The 14937-nt window shown below is 42.7% G+C and overlaps 1 protein-coding gene across 6 annotated transcripts; it reads left to right on the top strand.

Annotated features, from left to right (window-relative positions):
• The first annotated feature begins 198 nt into the window (after window positions 1–198).
• On the top strand, window positions 199–14161 carry LOC310704689 (membrane-spanning 4-domains subfamily A member 8-like). Of its 6 annotated transcripts, none has more exons than XM_083498479.1 (8): window positions 257–272; window positions 1175–1302; window positions 3654–3886; window positions 5817–5939; window positions 7920–7976; window positions 9173–9310; window positions 10794–10913; window positions 13977–14161. In XM_083498479.1, the coding sequence occupies exons 3-8, from the start codon at window positions 3665–3667 to the stop codon at window positions 14088–14090; spliced, it is 774 nt and encodes a 257-aa protein (XP_083354605.1). In that variant the 5' UTR covers window positions 257–272; window positions 1175–1302; window positions 3654–3664; the 3' UTR covers window positions 14091–14161. The 6 variants fall into 6 exon arrangements, with proteins under 6 accessions (XP_083354607.1, XP_083354605.1, XP_083354602.1 ...); XM_083498476.1 differs by having other exon boundaries at window positions 258–272; window positions 1175–1286; XM_083498481.1 differs by lacking the exon at window positions 9173–9310 and having other exon boundaries at window positions 199–272; window positions 1175–1286.
• Window positions 14162–14937: the final 776 nt, after the last annotated feature.

The following is a 14937-nucleotide window of genomic DNA, read 5'->3' as shown; positions in this document are numbered from 1 at the left end:
TTTTTTCAAAGGTATCCTAGGAACTGTTTCTGTTTCTACGACTGAATGAACAATTAACCAATGCAATACAATCACATGGGTTATGTTCTGGGGATGGCTTGTAAAGGCAGAAAGGTCAACCCAGCACAAGCAGCCTTACCTTTTTGGAGCCATGCACCAAACAGGCCTTGTCCCCCCCCACCCCCAAGCTTATCAGGTTCTGGGGTGCTCTTTGAGATTTTGTGGGGTCATTTAAGTTCCTGTGAGAACTTGCGAGAGCATCCCAGAGCCTGGTAACCAAGGCAGAGAGTTTAAAAGCTCTTACCATGCCAGGAAAAACCTGTGCAAAATAGCTTTAATTTGTGTGATTGATTTAATTTAACCTGTATGATTAATTTAATATAATAATATAATATTTGTTATTATGCCTTTAATTTGTGTGATTTCAACCGGACAGCCTTCAATTGCATAAAGTTGAAATTGCAGATGTTAAATGCACATAAGTTGTGATTTTAATGTACAAGTTATACAAAACAGTCAACTGAGGCATTTTCCATCAGAGAGCAACTCTGAACACAGAACATTGAGTAATAGGCATGTTCAAGTTTTTATCCAAGCACACAAATACTCCAAGCGAAGACAGGGGCGATTCCCCCCCCCCCCCCGCAAGTCCTTAAGAAAATTCAGCAGCATTTAGCATGAATTTCTGGGTATTCAGTTTTGCCCAATTTACACAAATTTGCAAAGCACAACTTTCCCAAATACAAGGCATTTGTGCGTGCTTTCACTAATTTGTGGGGGGTTTTCCACACCTTACACCAGTACATGCATTTTGTACACATTACGTGACTGGAGAACTGCATTACAAAATTCAGAGATGCACACATTTCAAAGGCTTGCATGTTTCAGATTGCATGGTGTTTTGGAAAAGGCAGATTAAGTAGATTTGCCTATACATGCAAAGTGAACCACATTTCTACCTCATCACTTCCAATCATACTTTGCAACAATGACACTATAGCCGAGGCAGCTTCAGCTTTTTTCCAGATTTTGTTTAGGGCAGCAACGGGTTACCTGTCTTTTGGCTATGCTATAAAATAGTCTCAGAAATAAACTATGCTGTCCCCTTGGCAAAGTGTGATGTCTCCTCCTACCTACAAATATATTACCCTCCATTCATTCTGTCTATCTAAAGTAGTTCAGTAACCTAGGACATCTGCTGGTTAAGTCTGATGCTGATTACTTACTTCCTGGTGAGATTTCTGGCACACTGAGAGACTGAGAAAGAGTGAAGGAAGCAGGGCAACGTAAGTACATTTAGAGGTATTTAACGTTATTTGGGGCTGGTGCTTAATTGATCCAAGACACATCTTTGTAAAGGATACTGGTGTCCTCTCAAAGAGTCGCAGAGGGCTTTCCCCTTACTTTTGAATAACCGGAACCCATTTTAAGGGCAGGTGGCATGGGAATCCTGAGTCTTTTACATAAGGAAGTGCCATCTGGCATAGGATTCCCTTTCTCTCCAATCTGGAGGCTTACTTGGACTTCCTAGACTGGGAATCAACCTCCTGATGATCGCTATTATCCTGATAATCAGGACACCCTGATTGTTGGGACCGATGTGGGTGAGCTTCTCATCAGTGGCACCTGGACAGTCCACCCAGAATCAACAACCACCTTACCACTCGTGGTAGGCCCAAGAGCCCCTTCTCCACCAGGGCCCACTACCAGAGGACCCCTTCTGTCATGGCATCTGGCTGAGATGGCTTTGCAACAGGCATTATGTGTATTTTGTGTGTATTTTATGGAACTGAAGAGAGCGAAGAACTATGAATCACAGGGAGAGTGTGTGTATGAACTTAAGAGTGCTTAGTTAATTTTTTTAGTTGTTATTTTGTTAATGTTGTTCATATTGCTTACAATATTAGATTAAAAATGCTGCCTTGCTTTGTGAATCATATAATAGTACTTGTGATATTTAGCTTTTATTAGTTGTTGCTTTGTAAACAGTGTTTTATAAATTGTACAGTCATACCTCAGGTTGAAGTCACTTCAGGTTGAGCGCTTTCAGGTTACGCTCCTCGGTGACCTGGAAGTAACAGAACGCGTTACTTCCGGGTTTTGCCGCTCTTGCATGCGAAGGCACTCAAAATGACGTCACGCACATGCGCAGAAGCGGCAAATCGCAACCCACGCACACGCAGATGTGCAGTCGCGGGGTGCATTCACTTCAGGATGCGAACAGGGCTCTGGAATGGATCCTGTTCACCTCCAGAGGTACCACTGTAATTGTTTCACTGATTATTTGTTAATTATTCTATATGATTTATGTTGTATTTGTATGTTGGATTACTTTATGTCATGTTATTTTTATTCATTACTGGAGCCCATGAGCAGCTGGAGGCTGCCATAAGCAACATTATTATACCAATGCTTTATGCATTCCTTGAGGAATGGGGCCAGATCTGGATGCAAGCAGAGGAATGGGTCCCTGCAATGGTGATGTGCAAAAGAACTAAGCCATGTTCCTACAATGCAAAGCCTATGGAAGGAACTACCTACTGAAGGAACCTTAGGCACCTGAGGAGAACTCATGCTTCAGCTGTGCTGCAGCCTGACTACTCTTCATGAGAGCCTTCAGTGGAACATCACCATGACAATGTCAGCAGGAGGGACCTCTGCCTGAACTAGAGGAAAAGCAAAGGACCACACGGACTCTGAGTACATATGCCAGCAAAGTATCATGACTTCATTATGGGTTGGTGGTAAAGGCTTCACTCCCCATCAGTGAGTTGAGCACTTGTAATATCTGACTTCACAATATTCAGAGCCTGGGCCCATTGACTTGTTGGTTTATGTCTGGGAAATGTTTGGGTTGAGAAGGGGGATGTGGTACATAGCATGTAAAAGGAGATTAATCTTCAGAGCTTGGGCCCATTGACTTGTTGGTTTATGTCTGGGAAATGTGTGGGTTGAGAAAGGGGATGTGGTACATAGCGTGTAAAAGGAGATTAATCTTCAGAGCTTGGGTCTAGTGACACGTTGGTTTATTTCTGGGAATTGTTTGGGTTGAGAAAGGGAATCTTGTACACAGCATGTAGAAGAAGACTGATTGCAACTGTGGCTCCTTCTATGACTCAGTGCGTGGGATTTATGGTGTATGTGTTTCATCTGGCCTCAGATCTTGTCCTGTTTATCATCTGCTTAAGGAAGCAACTATTTGGTAGTTCTCTTGGTGCAGGGGGAACGGGGAGGTGTGACACTGCTTGAGTCAATGTACAAGGGACTCTCTTAAAACTATTACACTCTCCACTGGCTCTACTGAAAGACCAGCAACGACGGGCCCCTCTATAATTTTTTCCATTCCTGCTGTTATCGGTAAGACCTCTATGACAAAGAATTGGTGCTTTCTCAGCCCTTTTCTTTTTTGGGTTGTGTCTTTCAGATTGTTGGCCTGAGGGGAGGGCTTGTCTTCTCAGAAGCCAAACAGGCCATTTGTGCTATTCCCACATGGTTTTATCAAACATGTGACGGATTCATAGAAAGAGATGGACGGGCCATAGCTCAGTGGAACTTCCTCTTTCTGTGTGTAGGGGAAAGTTTGTTATATTTGTCCAAATCTGAGAGAAGGTTGTTTGCTATTTTGATTTGTTTTTGTTGGTTGGTTTTTGCAGACATTTCAGCTATGACAACAGATCCAGTGAGAAGACAAAATGGAATAATAGCGTTCATTCTTCCAAATGCAGCCGACATAATTCAGGCAGGCCAGGGGATCCATGCTACCATTGGGCAACAACCAGGAGTGGCACAAGATATAGACGAGCAGCTTGGAAGCAACCAACCTGAGCGGAAGCGTTGGGTGAGGGAACTGGAGAAGAAAGTAAAAGTAGAGGCTAAGACTTTAGGGGTAAGTGCAGATGTCATCTGCTCTTGTTTCTGTCCCTGGTGATTTCAGTGGTCACCAGGAGCAATTGTCAGTTCAACACTTCAAATATACAACAGGCAGAGCTCTCATATCATGAGCCAGTGTGGTGTAGTGGTTAGAGCATTGGACTAAAGCTAGGGAGCCCCAGATTGAACCCCCTCACTTGGCCATAGAGTTCAGTCACCATTTCTCAGCCTAAACTACTTGACAGGGTTGCTGTGGGGAGAAGATGGAGGGGCAGGGAAAGTCAGGGAGAGCCTAGAGAGAAGCACTTTTCTGGTGCTGAATGCCCATGTACAGGGAATGAATGAGGGAGAGCCTACCCTTAACAATATGTTTTTAGGGAAACTCCAAGGATTTTCCTCCTGAGAGCCCCAGGTATACAATGTACCTGCATACCTACTAGTTTGGAGGCAAAACAAGACACCCCTCTATTAAGGAAGTGCTTTCTGCATTCTCAATTTTGTCTCCAGGAATGAGGAAGGACATTAAGTTTGTAAATTAAAAGAAAAAACAGGTGTGTGTTTTTAAGCACTAAGAAAGTATGGCAAGGTCCTGTGAACTTCTAGGACCCATGGAGCACTGAGGGAAGTGGAGCCAGAGAATGTTGAGATTATCAACTGAAAAAATGGAGGAAATGGCTGGCTTGAGCCAATAGCAGAGTCAGGGAGGATTAAGATCTCTTGTGCCCACCTTCCGAACTACTGCAGTTGGTGGGCTTTTAAGCAGGTCCTCTGTAGTTGTGCCGTCCCACCTCCAGCCCAAGGAACCTTCAGAAGGGAATTGCTGCCATGGGCATTATGTGCAAGTGCATTTTAATGAGCAGAACAGAGTGAAAGATTATGACTCATGGGGGTGTGGAAAGTGTGTGTATGAACTTAACAGTGCTTAGTTTATTTTTTAGTTGCTAAAAGAAGCTTCAACCCATCTTCAAAGCCAGACTCACACAAAGCTCATTAGAGCAGCCCATTCTGGGGGTAATCAGGGCATAAGGAACTGAGGGAAGATCTACAGACCTATAAAGGCTTACTGCTGGCACACCAATCTAAGCACTGTCTTTTGTAAAGCCAGGTTGTAGAAAGTTATGTGTTGTTTCTCTTTGGTGACTGGGTTGAACTCATTTGTCACTTTTTGTATTTCATCTGTATCAGGATTAGGAATGATCTGTCTCTCAATTTTTGTTCTCTCGGTTTCTTCTTTTCCAGACTTAAATTCTGTTCTCACTATTTCTGAAGCAATTTGTGATTTTTTTAATCTTAAAAAATCCATGAAAATTGTGAATTGTATGCTGTTTTGACTAATACACATATTTTGACTGATGTACACATTTTTGCAAGTCTCGCCATGTATAATACATTTGTGTGTGTTGTTTTCACTGATATGTTCATTTTATACACACCCCTGCTTCCAATATATGCATTTTTGTAAACATTATTTGATTGGAGGACTGCATTGCAAAATTCAGAGAAGTGTTTCGATGCCCATGTTGTTTCAGAAAGTGCATTTAAAGCAGTTTCACCTTTAAATATGAACTTAATCAAATTTCCCAATCCCTCAGATTGAAAATTGGGTGTTCACATTTCTTGGCTCAAATCTGGTTAAGGAGAGATCCTCTTTTACTTTTGCAGTGATCAAAATACCTCATCTAGCTTTTGTTCAGGTGATATTTCTGTTCAGGTGATATTTCTGGACTGTGCTAAAGAGTAAGCGCATATCAGATTTATTGGTTTCCTTTAAATATTAATGCACAGTATTGTCAGGATTCATGCCCAAGGCAGCTAGTAATGATAAGAAATGAAAAAATAAAAATAAAACAGTGAAATGAAAATAGTAGCAAAAACTATCATTCTATATTTCCAGGTCTCTAGGAACAGTTTAAAAATAATATTGTTTGTGTATTTTCTTCCTACAGGCCATCCAGATCATGATTGGATTGGTACAAATTGGCTTTGGGATAGTCTCATTTTTTCTTTTGGACTCATTCTATGCCCCTTTGGTCAATATATCATATTTTCCAATCTGGGGTGGAGTATTTGTAAGTATCGTGTTCTTTGCCTCGCATTTAAGAATCCAGCATGCTAAACTCTGGGACTTGGCAATTTTCAAAAACATTTCCTCATGTGTTCAAGTAAGGAGGCAGGTGGTGAAAGTTAACATAAAAGAATAGGAGCCCTTTGGATTATTTTGAAATGCCAGAACATTATTAGGGGTAATCTCTTTCCTTTGCTGTAATGCATTTGAGAGGTTTTTCTCTATTTAAGGTGTTTATATGCTACTTAATATTCAACATTTCTGAGAGGTGTACTTAACATTTTTTAAATAAAATCATTGAAAGAATAAGAATTGAATAGTAACAAAAAACTTTCTTCTTTTTATCCTTGTTCTCTTTCTTGTCTTGTTAAGGCTACATGTTTCTAGTGGATTTTATTATGTGTTTTTTTTAGTGAAGGTTTTGGTCATGGTCGTATATACTAACAGCAACCTCAATTCTACAAGTCAGTGATGCAGATCTAGAAATTTTTGAATTGGTTCTGGAAAATGTTCTGAGGCAAACTGGGGTAATCTGCATTGGAAAATTTCCAGTTCCGAACAGATGCTTGAGATCTAATTTAGCATGCTGATTTTACAGTTGCTTAATAAACAAAACTGAACACTGTATTCTCTTGCATGTATAAGGAAGGGCCACATCTCAGTGTCAGAGCATCTGCTTTGCTTGCAGAAGATGCCAGATTTCAGTCTCAGCATCTCTAAGTATGGCTGGAGATGTCCCCTGCCTGAAATTCTGGAGAACTTCACCCAGTAGATAATTCTGAACTAAATGAACCAAGGGTCTTACTTAGTATATAGCAGATTCCTATGTTCCTGCTGTGTGTAGGGAAATGGAACCGTCCATTCACAAGGTGGCGTTATCAGGCTTACTGAAACCCCAAGGTTTTCAGCCGAGCAGACTAAGCATGCTGAGTAATCGCAGAATGTTGACTGGCTGTTGGGGGGGGGGGAACAGGAAACCACATGGAGGATCAGCGTGACTGCCTGGGGCTGTGTACACATGGCAGTTTAAAGTAGATTTGATGCATCCCATGCGTGCATGTTTTTGGGTGTCATCCGCACTCCCCCCCCCCATTTGTTTCAATTTTTTCCAGTCCATGGACAAAACGGGATACAGGGGGGAAATCCAACAAAAAACCACATCGCGTGGCTGGGTTTTTTGTTTTTTATGTGTGTATTGACAGCTTGCTGGATGACATCTGTCACCACACCCCCTACACTAATGAGGCATTGTGGCGATCACACAGGGTCCCCGGACGTTTGACGGTCTATTGATCCCTGTGCCACCACTGTGATTGCCTCCTCGCTGCCACCAACCCGTTTCTCTCGGGTACACACGGAGTCCAGACAGTTGTTAACATTAACAAATAATCAAGTTTATTTTTATAAGCATGAACAAGTTTAAGGTTTCAGTTAATTTTTCTTGTCAGTTTCTTAATCTTAGTTTCTTTACTGATCTATACGTTCCTAACAACTTCAAACTGATTATCCCAACTATCTATCTGACTCCACCTAACAGTTCCTCTCACTCTCTCACAACACAACTCGACCAACCCACAGACTTATCCTCCCTCTTCCTTCTCCAACTCCCAACTGACTTCCACACAACTCTAACTCTAACTCCTCCCCTTGGGTTCCCACTGGCCAATCACTTCACACTCATTTAACCCTTTCCTTATGACCCACCTAGGAGGGCAAACGCCACAGGCATGTGAGGCAAATGCCTCAGGCAGCAGAATCCATGTGGGCAGCAGATCCTGATCTAGAACTTTGCTCCTGATCTAGATCTTCACTTGCTCCTTCTTCCTTGGCAGGGAGGGGAGGCATCGTTTTGTGGTTTGCCTCAGGTGCCAAAATGTTTTGCTGACAAGACTCCCACAGTACCAGGTTTTTCTAAGTAGAGAGTATTTTACAGTAAATTTGAAGTGAATTGATATGCATCTCTCTCCCCCCCCCCTTTTAACAGTTCATTGTTTCTGGATCCACCTCTGTGTCAACTACAAAATATAGGAACCGCAGTTTGGTGAGCTATATATCTTTTTCTCTTCTTCTGTAATATTGGATGTAGCCAGTATTGCTTATAAATTTTGTTTTTCTTATACCTCTAGATCAGTCTTCCCCAACTTGGTGCCCTCCATATGTTAGTAGACTATTCTGCACCAGTACTGCACCCTTGACCTTTGACCATGCTAGCTGGGGCTGATAAAAAATTCAATTCCAACATCATCTGGAGAGTATCAGGGCTGGATCTATACTCACTCTTTAAACGTTCTTAGAATGATGTTTTTGATATTCTAAAACAAAGAAGTATTTGGTTCCTCCGCTTCTGTTTCTGCACAGTCTACCCCAGTTGGCAAGGCTTACCAGGCATGGGCCGGATCACTCCCACAGAGATCCTCCATGGGCCGGACAGGTGCAACGTGATGCTGGAAATTGCGTCTGCACATGTCCGCTGCACCGAAAATCGCTTCTGTCCATGCCCAGATGCTGAAAATTGTGCCTGCGCAGATGCAATTTCCGGCGTCTGGACATGCACAGAAGTGATTTCCAGAGCTGAGGAAGAGAGTCCCCTGGTTTAGCACAGCACGTGGGGACTCGCTGAGTGGGTGGCTCGGTTCGGGGGTGGCTCAGGGGGCAGTTAAATGGCCTTCGTGGGCCACTTCAGGCCCATGGGTCTTAGGTTGCCAACCCCTGGTCTACCCACTTACTTGACAGGGCGAACTCAGCAGTGTCACCTGGTGTCACATTTTAATAACACATTGTTGATGTTTTAAAAGAATGTCATATGGCTATATGATTATCATAACCCTTTTAAAACCCATTTTTATCATTAAGAAACCACGAGTGTAGATGAGGGGAGGGGGGAGGGAGTAGCACTGAAAAATGTAGGGAACCGTAAATTACCCAACGTGTTTCATTGACAACCTTTCTTAGAGACAATGAAACAATAACAAACCATAATTCAAACAAAAATAGAACACAATTAGTACAGCTTAAGGGCTAATTGTATATAAGACATCTTCCATGTTTTGTAAGTTTTTTAAATGGTCTGATTATGGTTAGTGACTAAGGCAGCTTCCTGTCAGGCCCAGTAGCCACACCTGACATGAGCATTGGCTGGCCTCCACACACACACACACACACACACACACACACACACACACACACACACCCTGTGTGTACTTTTTGGTATCCTGATCCTTCATATCACTCTTTCAGGTGAAATGCAATGTGGGAATGCATGTCACAAGTGCTACATTGGCAACAATTGGCATAATTATGTACACAGCACAGTTGTGTATAAATCAACCCTATTTTTTCTATGGCTGTCCCGGTGCTTATCCAGAGAGAACATTGGTAAGTGAGCAAGTCCCACAATAACTTTGATCATATAATATTATCATAATTTAATGTTGTAAGTTTGGGAGGTTTAGTTTGGATGTCATTTGAAGTGTCTCTTACAGCCCTGTGCCTCTTGATTCTAAGACTGAGATTTGGCCAGGAGAGGATTAATAGAACAAGCAGGACTGCTGGATATTATCTTCATGGCCCTGGCAAGAGTGGTCAGTGCCCCTGTCTCTCAATCCATTGGCTCTATTGAAAGAAGAAAGCCATTTGGGGATCAGGACTTATTTCCTTCTCTGTTACCGTGTGTGTGTGTGTGTAAAAGGAAGCAGTAGCCTGTCATTCTTGGAACTGGGCTATAAAGGCACAGAGGCCTGATCTTCTTTCTGTGAGAATCCAGTGTTATCACTGTAAACCAAACAAAGCAGCGGGACCTTGGTTTGTATATGTGTGTGAAGAGATAAATCCTGTCCACTTCCACTGACCATCATTTCAAAGAAACCAAACCCAAGGTCTGCCCAGGGACTAGGGATGGAGAAATCTGTCTGTTTCAGTTTCTCATTTTTCCAGTTCACGACATTTCCTTACCAAAAGAGGACCCACCTCGATATTAAAAGGCCAGAGAGAATCACGTAATTGTCTGGTTAGGTCCTTTCCAGGTTCACACCGGGAATATATTAATAAATGTTGGGATGGAATTAAGAACCGTCCTATGGAAATCAATTGAGAAATCAATATTTTAATCCATAGTTGAGCACCCATCCCATTCCCAGTATTCAAACTTGATGGTGTTATGAGCTAGTGGTTGGGCTTTCTGATGTCTGTATACTTGCCCTTTGCCTCCTCAAACTTTGGTAAGTGTGTATACGATTGTAGCTATAGTCTCATAGCCACACTGGGTCTTTTACATGAAAGTGGAGTGTTTTCTCAGACCCTCTTTCCACACCTTCTCCCTACTATAAGGCAAGTAGAAACTGAACAGAGATGTCTCCAGATAGGCAACCTCCTGGGTTGGTGTTTCAGAGATAATTTTCAGGTGGCTGCCTCTCATCTTACGCCATCATATGTCACCTCAAAGTTATTTCTGAAACACCAACCCAGAAGGATGCCTATCTGGAGACATCCTTGTTCAAAAACAGCTGAGTCCCTTTGTTGGCTGAAAGTTAGAAACTGGGGAGAAGAGAGGAGGTTCTGTTGATGAGAAAAGACACAGAGATATGTAGCGTAGGATAATCTCCCATTTTTATTCTCATAACGCCAGGTACTGCACAGTCTCAATAGTGGACTTACTTCCTGATGTCTTACTATCCAGGCTAGTGCATTCATTTTAGAACATTTCTGTCCTACCCTTTCACAGAGGCATTTTAAAAAATTCATTAATTTTTACATTTATATCCCACCTTTCCTCCAAGAAGCTCTCCTCAGACCCATTTTATCCTCACAACTGATTTACTGATATAAGAGTTGTCGTTTCCCCTGCTTCTCTGTTCTGCAGCTTTTCAACAAAGTAGGTAATGGGTTTTGTACTGTGCATCTCCTGTTCTGCTTGCTGGAGTTCTGCATCACCCTTCCAACAGCACATTTCGGGTGTCAGGCAACCTGCTGTAACAAGATGGTAAGCATTTGTTTCAGAAAGCTGGCAAGATGAAAATGCTTGGGCTAGACAATATGATGCTGTTGATCTACAAATCTCATGATTCCTGACAACTGGCCATGCTGGCTGGGGTTGGTGGGAACTTCTTCTTCTTCTTCTTTGGCAATCACTCGTAGCTGAGTAAGATTGCCTTCCATAAACACGGTTTTAACAATGAATCCGTAAGTGACTGTGGAGGCCAGTTCTGGATCCGCACGTCCTTCCACAGTGGGGACATTGGTTTCCGGGCGGGAGTTGATCATGGTGTGGATTTGCCAAGCATACCTGATGTTGGAGATTCATTCCCCGTGTCTGAAGTCATGGGATTGTTGTCTTTCACATGACGATGTATGTTTTCATCCCACAGTGTGGGTAGTGACAAAGATAGGATGTTTTGGTATTACTGTGTTCCGTGAAGTGGGACTATTGTCCTTTGTTTTCTCTCTCTTTGCTGTCTGATGAGAAAGAGCCAGGAGCTAAGTCAAAATGCTCTGAGTGTATTATATGTAAATAAAGTAGATTAGCCAAAATGCTGCGCTATGGGTTCTGTTACACAAACAGCGAATACTCTGTGGATCCCTAAGTGTGCCAATGTCTTTTGGCATAGTCGCTGTGATGTTTGGGCAAAAGAAAGCTTTTGAAGCTCTCGAACGATCGACCAGGAGGGCATGTGTCTCTGACAAGGGCCTACACGAGAGTAGGACACTCCTAACACCTTCCTCTTAGCACGTTTCTCCCTTGCATCCTGAGTTCAAGTGAGTTCAAGTGTCTTCAAAGCCCATGACACCTTTGGTAAAGGCTGTTCTCCAACTGGAGCTCTCGCAGGCCAGTGTTTCCCAGTTGTCAGTGTTTATACTACAATTTTTTTAGATTTGCCTTGACACAGTCTTTAAACCTCTTTTATTGACCACCAGCATTACCCTTTCCATTTTTAAGTTTGGAATAGAGTAGTTACTTTGGAAGACTGTAGCCCAACAGTGTCTAGAGGAAACCACACCTGAGCTATGCAAACAAATGAACCTGAATGAAAAATGCCGCTATGCTAGCATCAGGCATTTGTAGCTTCCTCAGAAACTTCAGCTGGTATCTGTGGTGTGATACTAGCTTAAAGGGGGAATGGGAAAGAGGGTATATATCCACCAGGAGAGGCACTTCCACTTCTACATCTGTGGCTCCTGGTGTTTCATACTTACTGAATCAGACATGGGGAACCTGATCTGGCCAGTACACCAGATCCTTATCTCTCATACTTCTTGTGGGCCAAATCTGACAGGTAGATGGGAGTGCCAACCTGTCAATCACCTGATGTCACATTGATGTCAGGTGATGATCGCCTGGACTTCAAAGCAAGATGTAGAGCTTGCAAAGGGCCCTTCACCATGCTTTGAAGTGCCACTGATAAGCAGGCTTGAAGTCATCACCTATCAGCTGGTGGGCAGTGACTTCAAACCTGCTTTCCTTGAGGGTCAGTTACTGTATATGATTGAAGTCATACACACACCATCAGCTCTGGGCTCATCAAGCCTGCTTTCTGCACAGATTGAGGTTTTTTCCCCAACCCCCAACCCCCATTTTCCAAATTATTACAAATCAAACCAAATTAATCTAATTTAATGCAATTTCTTAAAATCAGGTTTCCCACTCCTGTTCCAAACATATGATCATCATCATTTCCTCACATAGCCACATAATTTCTTATTTAGAGTCCAGTTAACATCCTTCACTTGCTGTTAAACCATTCTTCCAGCCGGTCACTTATTTCACCTTACAAACAGCATCTCTGTTACATCTTATGAATAAATAATCCATTTCACGTGTCCTTCATATACATTGTTGTTCCAGACCTGGGAGAGTTAATGACTATCTTCCATTGTTCAGTTCCATTGTTCTTTGCAGTGTTTTTTCTGGATCGTACAGGGTCACATTACATTCCTTCCACTGTTTACCAACTAGCATATGAGCTGCAGTCATAAATAATGCATGGAGTGCATATCCAAACTCCGACATTAAAATTCCACTCCGGAGTTCTTCCTCGGCACACAGTTAAAAACAAGATCTCTTCTCAAATTCAGCCTAGTCCAATCAAGGAATAATTTTAAATAAAGTCCATTCAGCCTCTGTTGAGGGGAAAGGGCATAGTAAAACCTTGTTAAATTCCCTGTTGAGCATAAATCAAAAGCCTCCCCCCTCTTTTCTGAAGTAACAAACAGAATAACAAAGCAGTGGCTACACACATCCTTTTCATTATGTAGCGGAGGACAGGAAAAAAGGAGACCATTTGAAAAACCATAAGAAAGCTTAAGAAAGCACAAAGCACCTTGTCCTCCCCCTTCCTTTTCTGGCTGTTGTAAGGATTCTCAAGCTTCAAATAAAATGTTCAGGTACCTTCAAAGAGCCACACCCTGTCCTTTCAGCAGCTCATTAGCATATGTTGGTCCAGGAGCGCCTCTTGATTAATGCCAGTTGTCTGAATTATGGAGAAACGACCACAAATCATGCCAGAGACAGAGGCTCATCCATGGCAGGGACACACTCCCAGGTCACACCCACTCTGCCTTTCGAGTTGGTAGATATGGGCTTGAGAGGCACAGGGGAATGCAGTGAGCTCCCCAGACCCCACTGGAGAACATTGCCAAGATTTTTGCCTCATAAATCCTGGCTTCCCTCTGCCTGAACCTCCTTGCTGCCTGCAGAGGGCAGCGAGGAGCAACCACCATTGTTTGGTGACGTAGCCAGAAAACCTCTGCATGGATTGTTTTTATCTGCTGTATGCTTTTTACATTTTTATGTACACTGCTTAGAAAAACCGGCAATCACTTAAATGCATAATAAGAACCATGTGCATTTTTGAGAATGTCTGGTGTGGAGGGAGATACCTACAAATGAAGATGTGTGGTATCAGCTATGCAGTTAGAGTTCTGCTTTGTAATAATTTGGGATAATTACTTTAATGAAGATAAAGGTCTTGGCACTGAAGACAGTCACCATGATGATGTCAGTGATGAAAATAAATTCTTGGAATGATCTACCTCCCCTGTGTTTCAGGACATGGACCTTGTGCCCATTGTTATCATTGGAGATGATGTGGCCCCTGCTGAAAACAATCCAGCTCCACCAACTTATTCTGATGTAGTGCTTTCTCCAAGTGTTGATGGTTAGTAAAGAGAGACAGGTTATGGGAAGTGCTTCACCAGAAATCAAGCTGAAGTAAAATTCCAGAAATAAAATAATATTGATTCTGCTCAATACCTGCAATTATGTCTATATCTGTCTTCCAAATCTAACAGGGATGGGCCAAGGCTGGATAATTTGGGGGTGGGGGATCCATTTAAACTCAAACCCAGATTCCTCCAGACACCAGAACAATCTCTAATGGCTCCGTTTTGGGTTCCTCTACTGTAGCTTCTTTCTCATTCCCTGACTTCTCATGTTCTATGGATGCTGTTGCCTTTCGTAGTCCCTAATTTGGGGCGGATTCTACAGTATGTTCAAGGCCACCAGGCATCATGGGAAATGTAGTCCCACATCTACCATCCCTAGACTCTGCTGCACTTGCTCAGAAAGGATCTAACGAAAGCTCTACTACCTACATAACTCCCCACCATGTAGCAGCATCAAGGGTTGCAATGAAAGCTTGAAAGTGTGGTTCCCATGTTCCCTTGTTTCCCTATATGCTACTGTTCATGCACATGACTGCAGCCAGTGATGTGGAATTTTGTGTATGGGCAAAAGTTCAACAATGTGAAATCTCATATGCCATTTTATGGTACAGATTTTCTACCCCTGTCTTCTGCTTGTGAGAATCGGATAAAAATGACTGAAACCATAGGCTGGGGGGGGGCTGAGGCACCCACAAAACTTTCGCGGTGGGTGCCTGGCTGGGTGAACCAACGTGTCATGCGCTGCAGTGGGGCACTCCATCAGGCACCCACAATGTTGGGCAGAACTCAGTGCACCTGACCAAAACACATACATCCTTTGAAATTCTCACTTATATGAAATTTGT

The sequence above is a fragment of the Podarcis liolepis genome, assembly GCF_965112155.1.
Source record: "Podarcis liolepis genome assembly, chromosome: 1".
Classification (NCBI taxonomy): domain Eukaryota; kingdom Metazoa; phylum Chordata; class Lepidosauria; order Squamata; family Lacertidae; genus Podarcis; species Podarcis liolepis.
The sequence above is the reverse complement of the archived record's forward strand: the minus strand, read 5'-3'. Positions and strand labels throughout refer to the sequence as shown.